Source organism: Cottoperca gobio, chromosome 5 (assembly GCF_900634415.1).
Source record: "Cottoperca gobio chromosome 5, fCotGob3.1, whole genome shotgun sequence".
In the NCBI taxonomy this organism is placed as follows: Eukaryota; Metazoa; Chordata; class Actinopteri; order Perciformes; family Bovichtidae; genus Cottoperca; species Cottoperca gobio.
In genome coordinates, this window is record NC_041359.1 from 17,692,804 (window position 1) to 17,717,893 (window position 25,090).

The 25,090-nt window shown below is 38.6% G+C and overlaps 1 protein-coding gene across 2 annotated transcripts; it reads left to right on the plus strand.

Moving 5' to 3' along the window:
* The first annotated feature begins 238 nt into the window (after positions 1 to 238).
* Positions 239 to 24,889, plus strand: rad18 (RAD18 E3 ubiquitin protein ligase). Of its 2 annotated transcripts, XM_029432827.1 has the most exons (13): positions 240 to 442; positions 1,591 to 1,669; positions 2,142 to 2,203; positions 2,411 to 2,481; positions 6,415 to 6,845; positions 7,570 to 7,669; positions 8,686 to 8,873; positions 9,490 to 9,560; positions 9,867 to 9,927; positions 13,200 to 13,331; positions 14,867 to 14,993; positions 19,622 to 19,666; positions 24,295 to 24,889. In XM_029432827.1, the coding sequence occupies exons 1-13, from the start codon at positions 392 to 394 to the stop codon at positions 24,398 to 24,400; spliced, it is 1,524 nt and encodes a 507-aa protein (XP_029288687.1). In that variant the 5' UTR covers positions 240 to 391; the 3' UTR covers positions 24,401 to 24,889. The 2 variants fall into 2 exon arrangements, with proteins under 2 accessions (XP_029288688.1, XP_029288687.1); XM_029432828.1 differs by lacking the exon at positions 13,200 to 13,331 and having other exon boundaries at positions 239 to 442.
* The last annotated feature ends 201 nt before the right edge of the window (positions 24,890 to 25,090 follow it).

The window sequence follows — 25,090 nt, forward strand, 5'->3', positions numbered from 1 at the left end:
AGTCTAGTTTTTGACATTAATGGCAGTAGGCCTATTCTTCATGTAGCCTACATTTGACACAATATGAATAACATAAACACTGACTGAAATAGTCTTAAAACATAGCGACATGTTTCTAGTCCAACCTATAAATGTTTTACATCAATATCACATCGACCCGAATCTGGACCTTTATCATTTTATAAATCTGGACCTTTTAATTTTTTGAATTTGTATTATTATTCTACGAATCTGGAACCTCCAACTCAGCGCAGCGGAAGTCGTCATGTGACAAGAGAGGAGCCTTGCGTCATCGAAAGCGGGACTTTGATTTCTGACTTGAGATTCTGAACACTGAAACAAAAAGTTGTGTTACTTTCTTAAATAGCTGCTTTTTTTCTGTTCACTAGACATGGCCCTTCAGATTGAAGCGGATTTACCAACTGGACTTGCATGTCTGAAAGTAAGTTGTATATTTATTTTAAAACGTTTTGCTAACATGGCAGCTAACGTTACTAACGTTACTAACGTTAGCGCTGCTCAATGAAAACCCCAGCAGCTAAACGGACGTTGACTAACGTTACGATTATTAAGCAACTTAAATACAAATCCATAAATAACTGTTATTCGCCCAGTTCTTTTTTTAATTTTAATTTTAAATCTACAATAAACTTATGGACTGATGTGCTAACAACCTTAGCTATGTTTATATTATTGCTAGCTACAATGCGCCGGACATATTTGTGATGATAATGATGAAGTGACGTAACGTTAACTGTTTAGTAACGTAAACGAAACTTATTGATCATAATGGAACGCTGTCCAATTTAGAATGTCTGACGTTAGTTAACGTTTAACGTAGGTTACGTTAACGTTAAAACGAAACAAAACAAACAGTTACCTAAACATACTTAACCTTACCTATTGGGTCATATTGTTGTCATATTGGGTAAGCTAACGCTAACTTAATTCGGCTTTACAATATGTATTATGACCACATGAGTAGTAGTGTAGGTTAGCTGTTGTTAAACCTAGCTAGTTGGTGCGTTTGAAGCCATGGTTGGAGGTGACACTATCCAGTTAATAGAACCTCTGACTTATTGTTTGCAACATGTAGTGACGTTTTAACAGCTACTCTATGGGGTAGGAATGGGTTTGAAACTCCTTGCATACTTTATGGCAAAGTTTCCTAAAGGGAAATCACAAACTACAGAATGGAACTTTTGTGTCCCAGTCATTATCACATTTTGCATTTGTTAAAGTTTGTCACACTTAAATAAATCATGTTCTTTTGATTCTGTATTTGATTTGGATCTGTGATTTAAAAATGCAACTATTTTTTAAAGAATGTTTACGATAGCTTAGTTAGTTTCACGAAAAATATATCTGTGTGTGTGTGTGTTTGTGCTACCTTTTAACTTCAGGGTATTCAACGCTGGAATTTCATGAATTTAGCTTCATAAACTAATGTTTAGCACCACAAACAGTTACCGGGAAAGCACATCCACTTGAAGACCTAACTACTGTAAAATGTATTAGTGATTATTATTTTCTGGTTATTGCCAGACCAGTAATCGTTGAAATGATCACTGTGGTTTTTCTCATCCTCAGAATGTTGATACCCTGCTTCGATGTCCCATTTGCTTCGACTTCCTCAATATTTCAATGATGACTAAATGCTCCCACAACTGTAAGTAACAAGTATAGCAGCTTTTCAAGGTAGCTATGGTACTAATTACTGTAATGAGAATCAAACCTTTGAGTACATTGAAGGTGAGACCATTGACTGACTGAATTGTATAAAAAAAGAAGAAGCAAAACGCAGCTGAGTTTCTTTTTGAAAAGGAATAAAATGGTACTTTTGAAATTGATTTCAAACTCAAAGCAGTAAGAGTTGAACATTTAAATGATAATAGTTGTCTTTTTAAACAAGTGGAATGTTTTTTGCATCATTTGGCTGGAGGTACTCAAATGAGCAGCTATGATTGAGCAATACTAGACCCTCCTCACATACAACATACAGTTGTACAGAGAACTGTTTCTAAATGTATTGTTCAGTCCAGAATTGTCACTGTATAACAACTTTGAAAGAAAGGAAATTCTCTACCTGATGGCTAACTATAATTATGTTTAACATACATTTTGTTTATATTTCATTTTAGTTTGCTCCTTGTGCATCAGAAAATTTCTTTGCTATAAGTTGCAATGTCCAGTTTGCAATACAGTAAGTATGAATACTTGAATACATAATTATGCCCACAATTCATTTGCATAATCATCAGAGTCAGAGCCTTAATGAAACAATTACAGGTCATCATCTGTAATTAATTATAATCATTTCATGAAGGAGACAGGATCCTTTTTAACTCTCTTCTTCTTCTTCTTCTTCTTCTTCTTCTTCTTCTTCTTCTTCTTCTTCTTCTTCTTCCAGCAAGCAGCAGAACAAGATCTAAGAACAAACCGTTTATTGGATGACTTGGTTCTAAACTTTCAAGCTGCAAGGTAACCAACCATACAACACATTATCAATGGTTACCAGTAACTGTGTTTTGTCTGAAAAGTATCAGAACTATGTCTGTAGAGGGACCTGAGTGTACCCTGCATCACAAGTAGCTGTTTTTCAAAACTGATTATCAGGTGGAATGATAGAAAAATGAATATATGGGCCACTGTATTGAACAATACTTGTTTTTGTATCTGTTTAATGCTGCCCTAATCACATTTGTCCACGTAAACAAATCCACAAACGTAGAGAAGTTAGAGTCACTGAGTTACTGGTTAGTTGGTACTTAGTGAGAAATGGCACTTTTTATTTATTTATCATCTAAGTACTTTTAAATCCAACTATGTGTTTGGCCTTTTACCCTCCAGCTCAGGGGGGAAACAAGGATCTAAGCAATTCCTTTTGATACAGCCATCTACAGCAAACAATAGTTCTTATATTTATTGTCATTTCTCTGCGCTCAGAGACAGACTAACAGAATAGTAAAAATGGCAGATTAGGGAATAAAATTTGCTCCACAATCTCTTCTCCGTTAACACAGGTGCCTCAATGTCCCTCTAGCTTGTATCGTCATGCTTCTAAGAACTGAGGAGAGAACGATTACTGTGGTGATTTCAAGGGATCCCATTGTTATTGGCAAGACTACACGATGTCCACAAGAGAACCCATTTCAGTTTATTGGAATCTACCAGCATTAGAGAAACACTTTATAATTGCCTTCCAGTAATCTACTTCAGATTTAGAGATTTTCTGTAAATCAAATAGAGATTTTGTTTTCATCAGCTGAGGTCACTAAAGGCTCTCCTTGTATTGCACTTCTGTGCGTGTGTTGTGTAGCTCTAGGGCTGATCTTTTTTCATTACATTAGGATCCATGTTCTGCAGTGACACTTATCACTGTAGGAAGTGTAGGAAAACATTTTCTTTACCTTGACCACATGGGGGCAACTAGCCACATGCTTGCTCTCATTGGTTTGTCTTAGGCAGACTGATCATGAACATTTGTGGTACAATGATATTGTACAGTAGGTCACCCCAACCCCTGAGATTATTTATCCCCGCTGGTTTAGGGTCATAACCTCTGTCTCATCCTGTAATCCCCACTCTTTATCACAGTTAGTCTATTGTCTGTTACAATGAAGAAATAACAACTCAGAAGGACAACAGAACACACAGGATCTCCTTCAGGATGTAAACTATACTTTGCTCTCGCTATTTCCGAACAGGATAATGGGTTATGAACAGAGTTTTGGTTGTATCCATGTTTCAGGGTGGCCTTATAGCACCTCGAGGTAAAATAGATGAAAATAACCTGCTAACTCTTTCTTTGTTCATCAGTGGGCATTGTCCCTGGAAAAACAATCAACAGAATAGTTTCTTCAAAGTGTGGGCTAATGTCGTTCTATGTCTCGAGTGCTGTTATCAGTCAGTAAGCTTCTCCCTTCCATCAATTACCTCAAAGTTATCGACAGTCTGAAAGGTTTCCGTTCAAACTGGAGACCTTCTGATTGTCATCACTGCGATGAACGAGTTACGCAGCTGCTCTTTCCCCCGCTTTTTAATTTCCTGTTTTCTAGCATTGAGCGTCTGAAAAATGGGATTCCTTGATAGGTGACTTTGTCATAAGAGTGTTGTTGTTATGTAGCAATAGACTTGTCTCAAACTATTTAGTTTTGGAATATTTAGTATGCTCTGATATAAATATACTACATTTTAAGACTATTTCTTTCATGGATCTTTAGGGATGTCCAGGTCAAGTTGTTTTTGGATCGGGTGCTACATGTTTATATTGTTACAGTAACCAGCTGCTCTCACTCAGTGAACTTGTTTACTTATGTATAATTGGAGCCTGTACATTGGTACATCATACTTCTGAACAGCTGTAGTCTATGGCTTTTTCTTTACGTATGGCATGATCTGATATACATTTCGCATCGTCATTGTCATTAAATTCCTTTTCAGAGTAAATTATTGAAATATTGTGAGAAATGTTGGACAAAGTAATCATATTATGAGATTGTAATTCGCAGAGGGTGTCCAAAGGGACTGGGTGTCAACAAACACGTGTGTGTGTGTGTGTCTTTAAGGTCACTAACATCCAGCTTTGAAAGTGCTTTAGTGGCAGTCCTTGAACTTATTAGCCAGTTCTAAGTATAAACTATAAACTCTTCTTCACATTGTAGAGAATCAATACGCTGGAACAATTTAATTTCAATTAGTGTATGTAAATTAAGTAGGTGGTATTGACTTTCTTTTTACTCTTTTGATTACTACAAGTCTAGACCTGGAACATCAATGAGACTTCAAACTAAATGCCTAAACTTCTGCGTTCCCTCCTACAGTGTCCCGCGCAAATACTGAATGTTGATGTGTTTCTGAAAGTCTTACTTTATTTTTATTTTGTTTTACATTTCTTTTTAATAAACTTTCACTGCAAACACTTCTATTTCATTCTTAAATCCCAGAAAGAAGCGGTTTATTAATTATGAATGGCCTGAGTCTCCTTCCTCCTGCTAAATAATGAATTGTGGATACAATCAGATTGAACTGTCATGTAGGATTAGATCAGCTCCACCTCATTCTCTTCCACCTAAAAGGATTTCAAGCTATGCTGAAGCACACCTTACATTTTTATTTCTGAAGAGGAGCTGTGGAATATGTTTTATATTATGGTGCCAATGCTTGAATAAGGCAGTAGCAATGGATGTTTCTATTGTCTGCCCGGTCTTAATAGACCAGGCAGACAAGGTTGAACATTATTTTTGTTGTTTATTTCTTGACAAGAAGGAACTTTTAAGCAGCTTGAAATCAAATTACTTTAGTGATCTTAAGAGTCCTTTTTTACAGGAGTGTTTTTGTCCCCTGACTGTATCAAAGATGCTTAGCGGCCGTGGGGACGCCGTTTACAGACTGCTGAGAACATGACACGAGTCTGTCACGGCATAACTATGATGTAATGTGTGTACTAGATATATATATATATATATATATATGTACTGAATCTCTAGAAAATATAGTCCGTCACTTCTGGCAAATGTCATCTCTATGGCAACAGCCTATAAACAGCTGGGCTACAGGAGTATTTAGCACTAAAGTGATGGAATAAAACGAGTTTGCGCAAATGAGGCAGAAACGGTTACAACTAATGGCTATCATGTAAAAATGACATCGTACATTCAATCTATACAAGTTGTGTTGAGTAATAACGCAGTTAAGTAACACGGCAGTTATTAAAATGAAACGATTGATACAGAACTGAAGCTTTTCACTTGTAACTTTAAGTACTTTTTCATACACTTTTTGTTATTTTGCTTACCTTCTCTAAATATACGACTAAATAGTTTGCTGCAATACAAAGTTTAACACAATTGAGTGGAGAGACCTGTTCTCGTTATACCTGACTGTGTGCTGTGTCACAGATGAATGGTGGGTGGAGAGCATGTTTCTTCAAGATCTGTGCAGGGAGAGAGAGAGAGAGAGAGAGAGAGAGGTTGTTTCCACATCACTTGTGTGCAAAGTGGCTTTGGCGTGTGTGTGTGTGTGTGTGTGTGTGTGCGCAAGTGTCTATGTGAGTGAACCTGCTCTAATGGGGACAGTAAGCACAAATAAGTTCTAGATATGGAAAGCAGAGCATTACACACCTCATTAGTTCCATTTTATTGCCAAGTAATGGTCCAGCTGCAATTTGTTTGCTTTCCACATCTCCAAGACTGCAGCCAAAGTGTTCACTTTTTCTCGCTCCGTAGAAAACAGCGACATAATTGAGCAGGTGCAGTTTAACGTCAAAGAGCTCCTTTTACTTGTCCACAGTATTTATTGGCTCTTTTATTTTTATGCGCTCAATGTTTTTTAAGAGTTAAATTTGTTACACGATACTTAATGTATTTGTGCGTTTTCATTCACATGCACTTTTCCTTCTTTTCTTTTTTCCAGGCAGCAGTTGTCAAAAGCAGATTTTGACACTCCTCCAATATCACCAAAGACCCTAGCTTCGGCTGTCAAATGCAAAACTCCCGGAGACCGGGGCCAGAAGTCTAACACTACTGTTTTGAGTCACTTTTTCCAAAAGAGGCCTAAAACATCTCCCGTTAAAGAAACCCAGCGAGAGAGTTCTGTAGCTCGTCTTGTCCCACGGGGGAAAATACAGACTGCACGAACTCACAATGCAAATAACGCTGACCTACATTCGACAACTGCTCAACTTCCAGTGGTGGTGAAGGAAGAGCCGATGGATGTGGAGGACGCATCCATTCAGGGTTTGATGTCAGTCAAACAGGAGGCTGGAGTCTCGCACAGTATCAGCCCAGGGGTGGAGATGGCGCACTCCTCGTCGCTATCAAAAGACATAAAGCCCGTAATAAAAGGTGACTCCTTTCTACCTGTAGCTTAAGAATGCAGCGTCATTCAGCCCATCTAACTGGCTCGGTAACTCACTTACAAACTCGCACACATGTTCACAAGGTTACATAATCTCCACAGGTATGGTCATTGTCAGATCAGTTGTCATGTCTGCAAAACTGCTCGTCCTAATCGGGTTACAGCAGCCGCAGTAAAGAACTGCAGACCTGTTGGCGGTGTCATCTACAGGCAATGAATGTAAAAGTCGTTTTAATTGCCCCACCTGCAGACAATGAGAATTATACCAGTAGCTTTTTCTTTGTGGCCATTTTAAAGGGGTTTAACTTCGCCAGTTGAGGTAACTGTGACCCAATTCAGTTTGTAGGTGACTGTCTCAGTTATCTCTCTTTCTACACAACAACTGTATGAAGGAGGCACAACATTAAGCTTTTCAGGCAACTCAGCATAAGAGTGAGCTCCTGTGTCTTATCTTGTCTGCAAACATTTACATGTCTGAAGCTGTCCAACCAATATACAACATAAGTAATGTTGATTGTTAGGGTTAGGGTTAGGCTTGTGCGTGTGTTGCTGTTTTTAGGTTATGGTATCTTGTTTTAGCTCTTCATTAGTTTAATTTGAACTGTTTCTGATTAAGCAGGTAAATGTTATGCAACATGTCACTAAAAACTGGTTTATTATTTTTAATTAAGCTGCTAATAATGTTTTGTGCATTTCTTTTTTGTTTTGCAGTGGAGTGCCCTGTGTGCTCTGTAAGTGTGCCACAGCAGTTCATCAACAAGCATCTGGACACATGTCTTACCAGAGGAGACAAGAAGGAAAGCTTAAGGAGGTGATATACCCACTGATCACTTAAATCTCTGCTGCTGTTTGCCAACCTGTAATGCTCTATAGGGAAGTGGGATTCAAGCAAAAGACACTTGATAGATTTTCAGAAGATTAGAATGACGAGGGAAGTGTAGAGGTTTGCACTGATCTTTATAAGTAGAGGGTTTAGGAGCAGTTTAGTGTTGAGGCCAACGATTGAGACTGTATGCTGTTCCCATACAGGGCTGCCTTATCAAGATTATTGGATGTAAATCAATGACATTTACCGAAAAACCTATTTAAGTTTGATCTATCCACTGTGTGACTGTTGAGGCTGGATCCACTTGCATATGTACCGGAGTTGGATTGCAAGACAATAATGTAGAGAAGATTTCAGGGTTGATGGATAAAAGTGTTTATTCCAAAACGTTGGGACTGCAACGTCAAGGAAATGTATTGTAGACACATTTTATGAGACCGGGTCTTTGACATATTTTGAGAGACGGATTCTTGCGAGTGGCCTTTTGAAGCATTTTCCAGGATGATACTGACCCAGGCAGCAATTATGAGGTTCTGTTGACAATAGATCATTTTTGTATGGGTGCAAAATACTTGATCTAGAGTAGACCTTTATGTCATAATGAATTACAGAGGTTTTAATATTCTGGCCTTAGCCCTAGGATTCCTCCTGCTACCAACCTTAATAACTCACTCCTAATGTCTTATATTTAAGACAAAGTGTGTAATATAATATAACACATTTGACGGCCTTCTCTGAATTAGACGGGACCATAGATCATCAGAGATGAACGGCAACTCTTATCCGTTATATATCATCCATCATATCACCACTATCATTGTGTTATGAGCTCGGCTGATGTGGCCACTGTGTGATGTATTTTATTTATTTTATGGTATCCAAGATTTGCATGTAGTATAATCAAGTGTATTACAGCTGAGCACATAAATGCCCCCCTCCTGGCATCTGGCATCCGGTGAATACTGATTCTAAAAATGAACTAATCGATATGTCTGTTGCAGCTCCCTTGGCAATGCGAGGCGTCCAATGACGAAGCTTGTGTACAACCTGCTTTCCATGCAGGAGCTGAAGAGGAGGCTGAAGGAATGCCACCTGTCAATGCAGGGTTCTCGAGACCAGCTGATCAAAAGACTCCAGGAGTTTGTCCAGATATACAATGCCCAGTGTGATTCCCTCAACCCTAAATCAGGTGAGAGCATTTGCACCATAATACCATCAGGGTGATTCTGTATTTATTGTTTCTTAGTGAACAAGTGAGCTTCTTAATGAGTGGTTTGACTCATGTGACGTGAAGTGTATGCATCACAGGAGCCAATGAAACAAATGTGATTAGAAAAACTCAACCAGAGTGTTGTGATGGCACATTGATCTGGTGTTGTAAAAAACGGTATTGACTCACTGTCATGTGACACTGCATGCAATGTGCTTAGCTAGAAGCTCTAAATCTGATGAACAAGCAAACCACTAAAATAAGATTCAACCAATGTAGATCTGAGATCACTCTGTTTACTCCAATAATCATCCAGGGAATTACATTTTAGGTTTCCTTATGTTGTTAATCTTTTAATCTGTCTTTTTAAGGGTTAGGGTTAGGGTTAGGGTCAGGGTCAGGGTTAGGGTTAGACAAGAACATTTAAGATGTGTGTACACGTTCGATCTCACAGGTTGAGTTTTTCAGGTTGTACCAGAAATGCCAGTGACCTCATGGTTCAAAGCCTTTTTATGTCGAAAGCCCAATTCATATAACGGGCAATATTTGTGATCTCAAGAGAAATAAAGGTTTTTTTTATTTCCTCTGTCACCAGCTGAAGATATTGCCAAAGAGTTGGAGGCCAATGAGAAGATCAGGAATCAACTGCAAGCGAAAGCCAAACCTGTGTGTAGTAACTGCTGAATGGGATGTCTTGTGGGCTTAAATTGTATTGTTTTTTCTTCTTCTTTACAAACCTTTCTTTTGCCACTAGTAGACCGTAGAACTCCGTTCCGATCAGAGCTGCTCCCTGTACTGACAGTCGGTGGCTTCAATGTGCCTTAAAATGTAAAATGCTAAATAATGTTATCATCCAATTTCACAGGGAACCTTTTGAGAGCGTAAACCAAGGATTAGAGTAATTGCTGTTTTCATTATATATTGGTGGTTAATGCTAACGTACATGTTTTTTTTCATTTAAATCTCTTGCAGGTCATGGTTTTTGCAAAGAATCAGTCTGAGAAGGAGATTGATGCGATGCATTCGAATTACAGTAAGTTATTATTTTTCAGGACACTTAGAATAAGGGGGAGGAATATTTGTATTATTCAGTGCACTGAACTCATTTCCCCTTTACATTACTTCAGTAGTAGGGAGATTACATTCGTTCTAGGGTGACCTTTTCTTTATATCATCGACTGTAAATACACATTTTAAAGCTGGTATTTAAAAAATAAATGAAAATAAAAACTTTTTAGCCCTTTTTATGAGTTTGCACCCAATTTGTCTCTACAGTGAGCTCTTATGTTGATTTGATGGTTTATGCAGAGGGCTGGGTCTACCGCCATACAGTTCGATTTCTTAACGAGAAGGCCATTATGTTGGCTAATGTCAACTGAATTTCACTTATTTAAATTCAATAAAACTCACTAACAGTGTATACTGTCTAGTTTGTTGATTTTCTTTTGCCACAGGCCAGCAATAATGGTATTTATTTTCACTTTTAGAGTTATTAAAAAAGTCTTAAAAGTTATAAAAATGTTACTTAAAATGTTCTTATGAAAATAAATGCAAAAAGTTCTTCTCTCAGAGAGACGGACCACTTCTTTCCAAAGTATGAATTTGTTTTTAAACTCTAGTTGAATTGAGCAATTTTGTGTTCACTGAAATGGTTTGTAACGTTGCTTTCTCCTTTTTTACTGAAGCTTTATATTTCACAGCACTTAAGAAACAAATACTGGAAAACACGTTGGAGTGATTTTCCATTCTGCTAGAGTGGTACAGGCTTCTGCTCTTATAAGAGTTAAGGAGGGTTACCCTATCAAGTTCTCCTGCAGTGAGTGTGCATCTGTGAATCATATTGGGTTCTCCACTTTTAAAGACGAGGCTGGCCAAGGCAGCAAAGCTAGAAAATTACTTTTTAATAGCTTTTGACTTCAGACTTTGTACAGTATATCTCGATATTTCAAGCATTCCGTTTGAACTCGCTCCCTAACAAACATGTTGCCTCATTCAAAATGTACCATCAACTACTTATTCCAACTTCTTTGAAACTACACTATAACTTTTATTCCATTTTTGTCTTCGTGTATTTCATTTTCATTGTCTTTTTAATTTATTCTATAGTTCATGTAGTGTTCTTGGACCTGCGTTTTGTTTTGAAGGTGACATACAAAATATCACGAGACAAGGACAGGAATCAAAGGCAGCACCTTAGATTTGATCAGGGTTCCCCACCAGAACATTTCTTATCATAGGTGTTAAGCATTGAAATATAACTTGGTTCTTTTCCGCTGAAGGTTCATGTTTTATTCCATAAAAGTGTATTCATTTCTTTTGACTTCTGAGGCAGTTTCAGGTTGAATGGCCGACCTCTGCCCATAAACTTGGTCTTAGGGAGGTTTTAGAAATCTTATCTCAGAAGTAGACGTCTCAGAAAATGACTAGATGCTCTTTCCAAAGCTTAGGCTTTTAGACCAATCAATGAATTTATATTTTCCATTTCTCAGCAGTTCAGTAGGAAAATCCTCTAGAGATATGAATCTAGCTTGAGCGGTAATCCATCTGCATGACGTTATTTTTGTAAAATGTGAGCATAATTGTTGCATGGTATTGCAGTGGCGAAATAAAGACTGAAGAGGCAATATTCACAAAAATGCATACTTTTGTTTCTCCCAACAAGATAATTAAGATTTTTGCATATTCATTGTGTCGCCCAGCTGTAATCTCAGTCTTAGTTTATTCAGTGTAGAAGCCCGCCATTAGGAGCCAACATATACACATTCCAAGCAACAGGAACATGTAACATTGCTGTGTCTTCAGTGTGTGATTTAGATGAGATGTTTGCCTGACTTTTTTATTATGATTTGTAGGGTTACTCGGCTATTTAAGTGTCCACCTATCTATTCGCTATGCGTTCATAGATAACCACTCGGAGACATACAGATTCACAGGAATCTAGTCTGTGTTTTTAATCCTAAAGTCAAGCAAAAATAGCAGCATTAGAGAACATTATCCCAAGTTATCTTGTCTTGGTTGAAAGAGATAAAAGCTTGTTGGAAATAACTCTCCAGCTCCAACTTTAAAATGGGTTGAAAAATGGTTGTGCCTCACAGGAGGTAGGTTCTATAAATAGCTGCACTGCTGTGATAACCTCTTGATTTATCAGAGGAGGAAGAGGATGACTCACTCCGCCAGCATCGGAATTCTAAATGAGCAGACAGGAAGGTGAAAGCAGTACACACACACAGTACAATCCAGCGGCTGCTTGCAGCCTTAAATGTGACACATTCTTTCAGTTATAATATAATTAGTAGCTGGTTATTTAGAAAACTATCTCATAATTCAGAATAACTGCACAGTAAGTCCTGGAAATCCTGTTTCGTGAGACCAGCCTCTGAGAACTTTGATCTGTATATGTGCTTCACAACTGAAATACATAGTTGTGACTGGAGTAACACCCTCAATTGCCTAATTGTTCAATTCAATGATGAAAATAAATGCAATGTTACCCATCGCATTTTGCAATGCCGTATGTAGTCCATTGTAAAGCCGTGTGCTGCTGCATCTCGTATGTCTGTGAAATGAACCTGTTGCATGAGATGCTAACATACCTTGTAACCCACAACATGCACAACTCAATCCTTACAAGCTGATCATGCAGCCCTGTGTGTCAGGAGCCACACTCCCAAGGTGAAGCTTAGCATTGGCTAATCTTTGCAACAACAAAACACTCTTTTGCTTGACGATATCAGCAGCAAGTCACAGATAGCAAAGTTGTTTTATCTAGTGTTCATGGTCCGTGTTTTGGTGTAAAGTGTTGTTGTTGTTTTTCTCTCTCTCTCTCGGTTCCGTCTCTTTTCTCCTGTCTTTGTTTTTTATTTTTGGATTACTGCCCAAATGTAACTTTTATTCTTCTTTTGCCCTTATTGAGAGTCAGCTATAATTTCTTTTTCAATGATTGTTTGGCCTCCACTAGAGTAGTAATAGGATTGTGTTGCTATAGTGAACTCATCTTGGAGATTGCATCTGTGATGTTTCACTTCAAAGACAGAAGCTAATGAATAAAACCTTGTATTTTCCCAAATCTATTCAACCTTTCAAGATTGTAATTTGTCATCTCAAAGTCAAAATATGAATCTGATCGGAATGGAGACTCATTTGAGACTTCAAAATGAGTCTCTGTTCATTATAAATATTAAAACAAACAATAATATTTGTGGGTGGTTATTTGCTTATTATTTTTATTGTATAATATATTCTTATTTTACTTTACTTTATAAATATTCCTTAAAAATTTTTATATATATATTTCCAATTTTGCAGGGAAGCAGCACAGCAGTGACTTTTCACGCCTGATTGCCCAGGTTCGGGGTCACCTAGCGACCACCAGGCAGACTCTTATCAAACAGGAAGTCATTAAGGAAGGAGAGGACGCACAGAAAACACCCTCTGCAGGTATTGCAACACTTATTACCTTTTGTCAAGGAATAAAATATGATATAGTCACAGGAGATTTTTAAGCAAGTCCAGTACCCTTCAGCATGAGCTACCTGATCCCTATGGTAACGCCATTGATTGCTTTGTGGCAATTATGAATATAATGTTTTTAACAATATACAAAAGGAGCCATGCAATGCATCTTTACTGTGTGTGTGTGTGTGTGTGTGTGTGTGTGTGTGTGTGTGTGTTGAGTGTGAGTGTGACAGTGAATAAATTGGACTCAATTTATTGTTCCATCATTGCCAAATTCCCAACTCGACTGCTCTCCATTGTTAGGCACGTCAGGCAAGAGTGGATAAAGATTTGCTCTGGGAACAAGTTAAGAACTATTTACCAAATGTTGAAGAAGAAGTGCAGAGGAGTATTGTCAGGTGGGAATAGTTAGAAACCTACAGTCTTTGGATGTCGTTTGTTGTTAATTTGTATCAGCACTTCTCAGTCTTAAAAATCAGTAAAACATTTTATTTTATTTTTCATACATTTTGTAATAATAATAATATTAAGCTTTATTTTTATAGCACCTTTCATACAAGAATTGCAGCCCAAAGTGCTTCACAGTAAAAACATAACAATGTAATGTTTTCTAATTTTATAAAAACGTTTTTGTAAAGACTTAAAGAATCTCACCGCTCTTATTAGGAGTGGGAATTGAGAACCTGTTCCAAAAGGTCTGATCCATGGAAATTGTATTCCGGCATGCTTTTCTGTCAGTTATTCCTGCAAAACAACGTCAAACTCTGCATCTGCGCTGCTGGAAACTTGCAACTAGAAGGAGCAGTGGTTCATATAACTGACAATAATTTTGCAATTCTCAACGGGTGGGATTATTATTATTATTACAGGTCATATAGCAGACGCTCTTATCCAGAGCGACTTACAGTGAACTAACAGTCTCCCTGGAGCAACTCAGGGTTAAGTACCTTGCTCAGGGGCTCAATGGTGGCAGAACTCACAACCTTCTGGTGTTGTATTTGGAAGTCGTACCGACTAGGCCATCACCACCCATGGGATCTGCGCATCTCTTCAGTATTGGTGCGCAGTGAATATAATTATCATTATATGATAATGTTGCTCTGTAACTGATAACCCTATCAACTTAAACGTTGATAATATGTCAATGTTGTGTTCACAACTTGTTTCCACTTCCGCTTATTAGCCAAACATATTGAAGTATTGTAGTTTTATTTTTGAATGGGACGTACACTAACGAAATTAGTTAATTAATGGTGTTGCTTGTTGCTAATTTGTATGCAATATACACATGGAAAGGCGCACACACAGCATGACACTGCACTGTGTGAAAGGCTAGATATATGTGATGGTATCAACAGGATCATAAATCTGCTTTTACCACTGGGAATATTTTTAAAATCTGGTGTCCAAAGGACAGCAGGTTGTCAGGTTTGTTCATTTTATGCACACCCCTTTATACATGTCATTTGATTCTTCCTCGGTGTCTGACACAATGATGTATTTTTTTCCTCCCCCAGATCAAGTTGCAGAATCAAAAAGCTGCTCAGTAATAAAGGTAGAAGACGGAGAATCTGATGAGGAGCCAACTGCGAGATGGATTGAATTGTCATCCAGCCCCACCTACAGTGAGGTGTCCATCAGCAGGTGAGCCCTAGATAGTGGACGCGTCCTGATTCGTTTACAGTAAGTGACACCCTCAAAAGTGGCTGTCAAGAGTCTGTCCTTTACGTGCTTTACATAGCTTTTAACACATTTTCTGCAGTTTGAACATGTCTAAGGGATATTTAACAGTGATGGTTATGTCCCTGGTCTAGGTGAACCTGGACATAACATGTAGTGGGACTGCATTGGGTTACAGTTTGTTATACAAGTAGCAAACTCCTTTAAGAAACAACTTGGTGCGTAGGTTGTGTGTGTGTGTAACGCTAGAGAGGTAGAGAGGTAGAGAGACAGAGACAGAGAGGTAGAGGTAGAGGGAGGTAGAGGTAGAGAGACGTAGAGGTAGAGAGAGGTAGAGAGACAGAGAGGTAGAGAGAGACAGAGAGGTAGAGAGACGTAGAGGTAGAGAGACAGAGAGGTAGAGAGACAGAGAGGTAGAGAGAGACAGAGAGGTAGAGAGAGACAGAGAGGTAGAGAGACGTAGAGGTAGAGAGAGGTAGAGAGACAGAGAGGTAGAGAGACAGAGAGGTAGAGAGACAGAGGTAGAGAGACAGAGGTAGAGAGACAGAGAGGTAGAGAGACAGAGAGGTAGAGAGAGACAGAGAGGTAGAGAGACAGAGAGGTAGAGAGAGACAGAGAGGTAGAGAGACGTAGAGGTAGAGAGAGGTAGAGAGACAGAGAGGTAGAGAGACGTAGAGGTAGAGAGACAGAGGTAGAGAGACAGAGGTAGAGAGACAGAGAGGTAGAGAGACAGAGAGGTAGAGAGAGACAGAGAGGTAGAGAGACAGAGAGGTAGAGAGACAGAGGTAGAGAGACAGAGAGGTAGAGAGAGACAGAGAGGTAGAGAGACAGAGAGGTAGAGAGAGACAGAGAGGTAGAGAGACAGAGGTAGAGAGACAGAGGTAGAGAGACAGAGGTAGAGAGACAGAGGGGTAGAGAGACAGAGAGAGACAGAGAGGTAGAGAGAGGTAGAGAGAGACAGAGAGGTAGAGAGAGACAGAGAGGTAGAGAGACGTAGAGGTAGAGAGACGTAGAGGTAGAGAGAGGTAGAGGTAGAGAGAGGTAGAGGTAGAGAGACGTAGAGGGTAGAGAGACGTAGAGGTAGAGAGAGGTAGAGAAGATTATAGCTATGAACTGCACAGCAAGAAGCAGCCAATGTGGACTTGCTTTAATCCTGCGTTCTCACCAATATCCAGCAGGGGGCGACTCCACTGGTTGCAAAAATAAATCTGATTATATAGAAGTCTATGAGAAAATGACCCAACTTGTCACTTGATTTATTACCTCATTAAACATTTTCCTAACGAATTTATGATCTTGATTGATACTTTTAATTATGGTCCGATTTAGAGTAAAAAAGATGATGAAGCAGGATGCTTCAGGGTGTGGCATCTCCGGGCTAACAAAAAGGTAGAAAAGGAGACGTCCTGCTTTGCATGGACAACAGTCTCCAAAACCTTGTCTGTAACCTATGAATACACCTAATACTTAGAAAACACACTTCAGCACAATAAAGCATTTTACTTATGATAAAGAATACAAGCACAAGTATAAATGAGCTGTTCTACATAGTGAGACAAAAATAAACTGTAAACTATAGTAATTTACCTGCACAAATCCTGTCCCTAAAATCTGTACATTGATCAGATAGATAGATACTTTATTGATCCCGAGGGAAATGTACGATAGCTGGTATCAAGCACATTGGAGGAACCAGCAGATCTAAAGGAACAATACAGTGGCACTACAATGACCAGTCCGTCCATTTGTAGATGAAAGTAAGTGCTTTTTAGTCATGGGTAACTGCATGACTTCACTTGGAGCAACACATGAAGTCTGACTGATTATACCTCCCTCTTTTTAAATTGAGATTGTTTTTGCATATTCTACACAGACACTCACATTCATATTCAAAATGCTCCTTCGCTCACATCAGATCTATTCACTTGATTTGTAATTTGTTTCATAAAATAATCACTTTCATTGTTTTTGGTGAACATGAAATGGTTGTGCACACACAGTGCAGTGCAATGAATAGGCGAGACAGTGTGAGCTTACTTGCATGATGTCTCTGGCACTTCATCCTTGATAAAAAAGAAATGCGGCTGAATCCTGTACGGTGCAGTCGAGTATGTCGGTTTGAACCTCGAAGATTCTCAGCGGGAGTAGTTATCACTGGCTTTCACACCACATAGGCCTTGGACATCCTCTTTCACCCTTCATCTCCCACAGCTCAGTCACCTAGCCTGTATTGTACTGTGGCACTTCAGGGAAATACGACCTGCATGTTATGGAAAGAGGAATAATTATTAGCTTTTTACAGCCGATACAAGAGGCATCAATTCTATTAAAATGTAGATTGATGATCCTGAATCGGCGCATATGTCACACTAGTTAACATTAACTGTCATGCTTTGCAATCCATAAAGCTCTGATTTACAGACTGGTTCTAAACTTCCAGATAAAACTGATAATTTGCTGGTTTTTTAAGGTCTTCTTATTTCTCTAATTAAGTAAGAAGAGCATTAGTGTGAAGTCATGCAGGTGTGCATAATTACAAAGAGCAAAGATGACATCTCTAAATAAATCTTAGCAGCCAGACTCTACATCTGACTCAGACAAGCTCCTTCTCCACACCATTGCAACTGAGTGCTGCAGGCATCAGAATCTTTCCTTTTTTAATGTTAGTTGGTTAATGTTAGATCAAAGGTTGTGACTGTTGATCCTTAATCATTGAGAAATCTGGGTGTGAACAACTAATGCAAGTAAAACACTTCTCTCTCATGACTACATTCAGCATCTTGCATACTTTAGAATTAAATACACACATTTTTGATGGTGGTTGTGGACGATGGCTATATAGATCCATATTTACTCAAAATCTGCAGAATTACACTTCTGATATCGTTTGTTCTAGCAGCAGTTTTGGTTCTCGTATGTGCAGCAAGAAATCAGAAAGATACAGCCTGTAGAAGCTGCCTTTGGCAATTCAGACTACAGACGCTCTCAAGGGAAAAAGCCCATCTCTACCAGTTATGACAGCCATTTCATTTTGTTAATTAATTTTAGTTTGAGACATTATTGTTAAGGTCAGTTCTGGTACATCACAGGATGATGATTTTGTCACTGTCCTGTAATGTCTGCTGAAACTGATTATTTGTACAAACACCAGGATGGTGGAAGCGTTACTTTCATATGCAAATAAAACAAAAAGGTGACTCATCAGTTATCAAACAACCTCAAAACGTCACACACAAACAAACACATGGTTGCAAGGCAACAGCAGCTCTTTAAGCTCGGTATATAGAGGTGATGGTAACAGACAAACTGCAGTCTGTTGCCAGAGGAGTTTTAACAACCTCAACAGTAGTAGATGAGCTTGTGTAAAGAACCCACTGCAGAACGGCTTTGTCACATTGAAGTAACAGTGAACAGTTTATTTGTATTTATTTTTTGCAGCGTAGACGCCTTTTTTATTTGCAGTCTGACTGCATGAATGCACATGAGAAATGGGGCCATCTTTAGAGAACAAACAAGAAATCAATTCAGCACAGCATCCCGTTGTGTGTGTATGAGTGACTTCGAGGCATAGGGAGAGAATTGTGCCGAATGCCAATAATCAATCTATCCACCCAAAGCTTCACGCGTGTGGGGAAATATTTCTTTATTGTTAACAAAACAAATATAGCATTTCTGCTCATTCACAAAAACTAGCCTGTTACTAAGTGCCACAAAACTTTGAGCAATGGTATTGCTTCTCACTCTGAAATAAGTTTACAGAGCCCATTTAGCGCTGTGTCTTTGTATTTTGTCCTCACTGAAGTACGCGTTTCATGTTTGCATATTTTTTAACATTAAGTTTGGAATTTTTAAGAATTCCTTTAATTTACTTTCAACACAATTTCAAGCTGTTAAATGTAAAGATTTACCTACTTTTAAACACATTTTAAGTTTTAAATCGGCAAAGTGCTTAAACACATTGACTTAATGGAGCGTAAATCTAAGGTTATAATTGAGGTGAAGTATGATCCTGCCACCTTCATGCACAAGGATGATGATCGTGCTCTTAATCATCAAAATACATATTTGCAAACTCCATTGTGGTTGCCCGTGTTGTTAGTAACATTGCCCAATTTCATATACTAATACATATATGTATTATAGCTCTAAATGGCAAAGGTGGAAACGTCTTACAATGTTGGGAGTTTGTGGGAAATGCACAGTTTAAAATCCTGAACTTCCAGATCTCACTGACCGACCACATCAGACTCTTTGTGACTTTTTATGAAGTTTCTTTTTTGTCTGAGGCAACTATAGCCTCTTAGTAGTGTGAACAATCAGATATCTAGATTTAAAGCAACATTTCTTTGGGTATTTTCTTCAATGGCATGACTTTTCCACTGACGATGTCATACAGTGAAAACACCTGCTCAAAACAACTGTGTCTAAAAACAGTAGGTATCATTCATAGATTTCTGAGCATCTATTTAGATGCGTCTCACTTTCAGGGGATGTACTCGTCTACAAACAAGTTTGTTTATTGAAATACTCTTCATCAGTACAGCTGTGTAAATGACATGATTTGTCTTTCTCTCCTCTTTCTCCCTTTACAGTTCTATTTCAGACATCTTTGGTCCAGATCCTGTCAGCACCCCCGAGTAAGTGATTCTGCTGTCATATTGATTTGTATTCTGTCGTGATCTATTTGTAGTCACACGTTTGTGTTCATGCATAGTTTGCATGTCAACACAATGTTGCTATTAAGATTGTCACGACACGACGACAAGTCACACACAAGTTACATTAGTTTCACTTTAACGAAAGCAATTTCAAGTGGAATTGCAAATACTTCAGTATCTTCTGTTTAAAACAATCAAGTGAAATGTATTTGATTTTAGTTTCCACTCCATTTTTTTTAAGGAGCATAGTATTTATATAAAAATAACAATAAAATAAAGATTTCTTCCAAACTGAACATGTGGCACAGCTAATGTCAAACTATCCTGCGACCGGAGATCACCAGAAGTGATGAGGCTGTTTCTGTAGTAGAACCTTGCAGATGAATAACAATACAATGCAACTCCGTTCCATCAGTTATCATCCCAACTTTCCATATAATATTCAATAGTGAGTGAGGAATTCATCTCTGGTGACAAAGTGCAGCACTGTGATGCAGAGTCAAGAGGCACTCGTATACACAATACCACCTAATGAAGAGCGGGCATAACTGTACGATGGTGTTCCGAGTAGGAAAAGAGAAACAGGATTTGTTGATTGTTGCTTTACATAAATCTGATTTTGACCTTCAGTTTGCTTGTCAGGTGTTCAACATGCGTCTTTAAAATGAGTCTAGTATCCAGCCAGATTCCCAAATATGTATATTACTCAACAGTTTAAATGTGTGATCCCTGATGAGTGCGGATCATGACAGTCAGTGCGTGTTCTAACTGCGAATTGTGTATCGTGTGAGATGAAGGTCTAGCTCAGGGGTCACTAACAGGCGGACCCAGACGCCGACCTATACGGACCCGGACCGATACTTCTATTTTAACGGCGCATTTTATTACATTTTTTTAGCTCCGCTCTGTTTCACGAAGGGCGGCACTTCACACACACCTACACACACAAACAGAAGGGAGGAAAGGAGAGGAGTGAACTAGAGAATCACCGCACTCGTTTTTACGGCGCTGGTTTAGCGGTTCAGGAAACTCACAGACCAATTGCATGCAAGTTAAGCCATCCCACGTGATGCTACGCAGCCAATCAAATCTGTGCATTCCAAATATTGCGACTCTGAATACAGACAGATGAGAGGCGAGAGGCGCGTGGCAGACGGAAAGACGAGTTAGCGATACAGGGAGAGAAAAATAACCACACATGGCGCTCTCTAAGAAGAGGAAGGTGGACAGTGAAAACAGAATGGACTCATTCATGTTCATCCTTCCTACTGGGAGCACAAAACCAGTGTCTCATAGGCTCAGAGTGGCGATGTGAAACGCCACTATGAGACAAAGCACAACATTTTTTGACCAAACATACCCACTCAGGTCTGAACTGAGGGCACAGAAAATAAGCACTCAGAGCCCGATGTGATCAATCCAGCAGGATCCTGCCTCATTCACTGCCCAACAACCTGCTCATGTTCCCTTAGAGTTATTTGGATTTTGACACAAAAAACATTTAGTGATGGACGAGCTGTCGAAGAGTGCATGAGTGCAGGAGCTGAAACTTTACTTGAGGGAAAACAAAAAGTACGCAATTTTATTTATTGTTTCTATTTTATTTTGAAATGCAGCCCGAGAAGAACACTCTACATATCTACAGTATTATATATATCTGTATAGTTCAATGTTAAGTGACAATAAATATTGTCTAAATGTTTTTGAATTGTACTTTCTTTATTAGATTTGACAGTTGTTGACGTGCAGACGTTGATACAGCTACTAGGCTGCTTCAATATATCTCACACTAATTCATAACGCACGTGAGACATTATGATGCTCCGGACCTTTGCTTGAGGACATTTTCTCTGGAACCTGGACCTCTTTATAAATGTAGTTGAATACCCCTGCTGTACATCATTCTGAATATTCAACAGATATTTGATTTTTCTTTGGACATTTCTAAATCTGGATCTTGTTGAAATAATACCTCGACATTCCTCCCCTGTCATTGCTTTTGACCGAGCCTACTACTATGTTGTTGAGAGGCCCTTAACTGTGGCCCGCAAGCCACAATAAAACCAGCAGAGCCACTAAGCCTGTAGTACTGCCTCCTTGTTATAGCTGCTGTTTTTCACTCACAGCTTACAGTTGGACAGGTTGTCCCTAGTCTCCTTTTTGTGAACATTTTAATACAATGCTTTTCCTTATGTTTGGGAACTGCGTTTGTTATTAAAGGCAGCAAAATGGCACCTTTTGTCAAACAATAGTGGGCAGTTTTTTCTTGTACTTAGTGTCCCTGAGCTCCTGGTGATTGACAACATCCCAGGATCACAGTTATGTGAGCAATTATATTTCCAGCTGTCCATATTTCAAACCAATTACAGCTGTGACAAGTGGGCTGAATATTGAAACTTAGTATTTGGAAGGCTGCTATCTGTATTCTGTTCTTTCTTCTTTCTTGATCATTTCGTCACTGGGCTCTCAGTCCTGTCATCTCTGTCAAATGTTTTTTGACAGACAACACACAGGTCTTACTCATTTTCTTTCAAACTGCGCATGAAGACAAGATTGTTCCTTTTAGCTGCAGAAGGAGGTGCCGCATTGTAATTCTCTCGCTCTCATTGTCGCTGGTGGTGTAGCCCTGTGCTGCTGAACTAACCCTATTACGCTACCAATGGGTACGACGAGCAAGATAACAAACTAAAGTAAAAAGTATTCTCAATACATTCAAGCATTTTTAACCATTTAAAGTGACACAGTGTCCTAATCTGCTTCACACTCTGCGCACTTGGTGCTTCTACCGAATAATGTAGATTAAAAAATTAATATTGAATCACATATGCACACTACAAGAGTTTTCATCTTGATAGGTGACGCATTGCAGTCGATGTTCTTTTTTTTCATTTGTGAAACAATGCTGCCTAAAATATCAATTAATTCTGCAGCACATTACAGTTTAAATGAAATGAGTTCGATCTCACCTTGTGTTTTCTGCAGATAACCAAGATTCTGCTCTTCATCTCCTTCTTAATGTATGTACTATATATATATATATATATATATATATATATATATATATATATATATCATAGTCATAGTACACCAGTACAGTTGGGCCTCATCAACTCAATGTCTGTGTACAACAAGTGTAAAAACAAATGTTCTTTCCGTCAGGCGAGGCTTCATCTCCATCCTTCATCCTTTGTCAGACTCTTGTCAACGAGGAGAATTGAACTGTTGATTGTTTTAGTCCTGATCCACACTTTGTACAGAGACAAACTGTCTGCTTACCAGTAATCCACCATGCTTAGCTGTTTCTCCATCCTCCCCACATGTGGACTTCTGACCCAAATTCCAGTGCTGGAATTTTGTTTTTCCAGTCCATTCAGTGAAGATAAAGAGGCAGAGAAGTGGCTGCAGGGTGATATACATCTGTAGTATAATCAACTGAAGAGCTGACGTGGTTCCACATGCAAGATACTGCCATTTCATGTTATCTGAACATTTCTTATGGAGCAGATCTCCGTGGCCACCGATATCACATGCTAAGCGTCGGAGCCCACAGAAATATTGACGTGTCTGTAGGTAATCCATAAAAAGAACACAACTTATTTAGAGGCGTTGAGCGCTCGGTGCAGAAGTGTTGCTCTGACAACAGCGAGGTTTCTTTCAGAATAAAAATATATGTTTTCTTTTGATACCAACTGAATGAAAAGCACAGAGGCCAGTAACTATATTGTTTGTGTCGAGGGCAGAATGACGTACTACTATTACAAAAAAGTATATCCTACTGTACTAACTCTGTAGTACTTAACCTACATTCAATCCAAAGCAACCCCTTCCTAAGACTTCTTTCACCTGGGAAGTCATTTTTAATGAGGCACCAGCATTTTGGTCGACTGTCTTGCACTTTGACCAGTTCCAAAACATCCGTTATAAACTGCAGTGAGCTTGTTTTAATATTATTTGTTTCTTCTATAATTTTAGCAGCATACTAATCAAGTATGAATACACATAGACTATGCACTTATCTCCATTTCCCATCAGCTGATTGCATACAGGCATTCATTTGAACTTCTCATTTACCAAATACATTGTGACTATTTTGGAGGCCTTGATGGACTTGAGCTAGCAAACTGGTGTGAGTAGTAATGTTGGCAGATGCCGGACCAGAAAAAAAAACATAATCTTCTCAAATGTGTGTTTTCTAACGATACACAACCAGTTCTGATCGATGAAGGCAATTTGAAGAAGACTATTTTTAGATTGATTTTAGATATTTTGCGGCCTTTATGGCTCCAGAGCTGATATATTTTCCATATTCCAGAAAGGAGCTTTGCAGTCTGTAGGTAAATGACTGCTGATTGATTTAGCATCAGAAGTGTGACAACGATGTGTTACTTACACCTGTTTGGATTATCCTATGTGTTGATGTAGTGCATTTTAAAAGCCTGTTTGTTTTACTTTAGTTTGTTTTTACCTCAACAGAATGTTTAAAACATGAAAGTCTTAGTCTTCTAATGATACCACCTTAATCACCTTTTAACTTCATTTAGCATTTTTCTATTCGCCGCCATTCACAACAGACTAAAAGGTCATCTCTGAAAATTGTTCTTTCATAGAGACACGGAGAGGACCTCAGGACAGAAGAGAGCGTCCTGCACGGGAGGAGACAACGCGGCGTCATTGCTCGTCAGGGGAAAACGACGCCGGAAAACAGTGGTGTAAAACGTATCGATACCAATAAACGACTGACTTTCAAGCTAATCAAGAAGGAATCTTTATGCACTTTATGATCTTTCCTGTCCGGTATTTCATTTCAGATTTCATTTTTGAAGTCGAGCTGTTTACATCATGTGTCATGGTATTATTAAATATTTTAACGTACTTTGTGGTCTTGTCATCCATGATGAGCTGTGGCCTTCAGAATATCACCAGGTTGCTCCAGGACTAAGCTTCTCAAACACTGTTTAGTGCGGTAGGGATTTAGTTTCTGTTTACAAAGTGGACACATTTAGTCTTTTACTTGTTTAAAAAGTAGATGTAGACAGTTGTCAACATAGTTTCTACTTGTGTCCCGATCAATATCTAGTTATATATTGCTGCTTGTAACTGTAACCTACATTATGTTTTATATGTTTGTTTGTTTTTTCATTACATGTTCTAAGGTCAAGTGTAATATGCAGTTTAATCTTAAATAAATCAGTGAACCCTGCAGCCCCTTCTCTGCCTCTTTATCTTCACCAAATGGACTGGGAAAACAACATTTGGAATCTAAAATTTTGCATTTTAACACTTCCAACATTAGCTGCCCGTGTCATCACAAATAAATGTTTGTACACTGTACAGAGCTACACCTTTAAACTATGCACTCTGCATGTTACTATTCAATTAACAGCTGCATATTTATCCAAAAAA

Bases quoted from the DNA above. Each gene is read 5' to 3' on its own strand.
- rad18 (XM_029432827.1), top strand. From the start codon at position 392: ATGGCCCTTCAGATTGAAGCGGATTTACCAACTGGACTTGCATGTCTG. The intron at 7,670-8,685 runs GTGATATACCCA...TGTCTGTTGCAG, and splicing joins AAGAAGGAAAGCTTAAGGAG to CTCCCTTGGCAATGCGAGGC. The intron at 14,994-19,621 runs GTGAGCCCTAGA...CTCCCTTTACAG, and splicing joins AGTGAGGTGTCCATCAGCAG to TTCTATTTCAGACATCTTTG.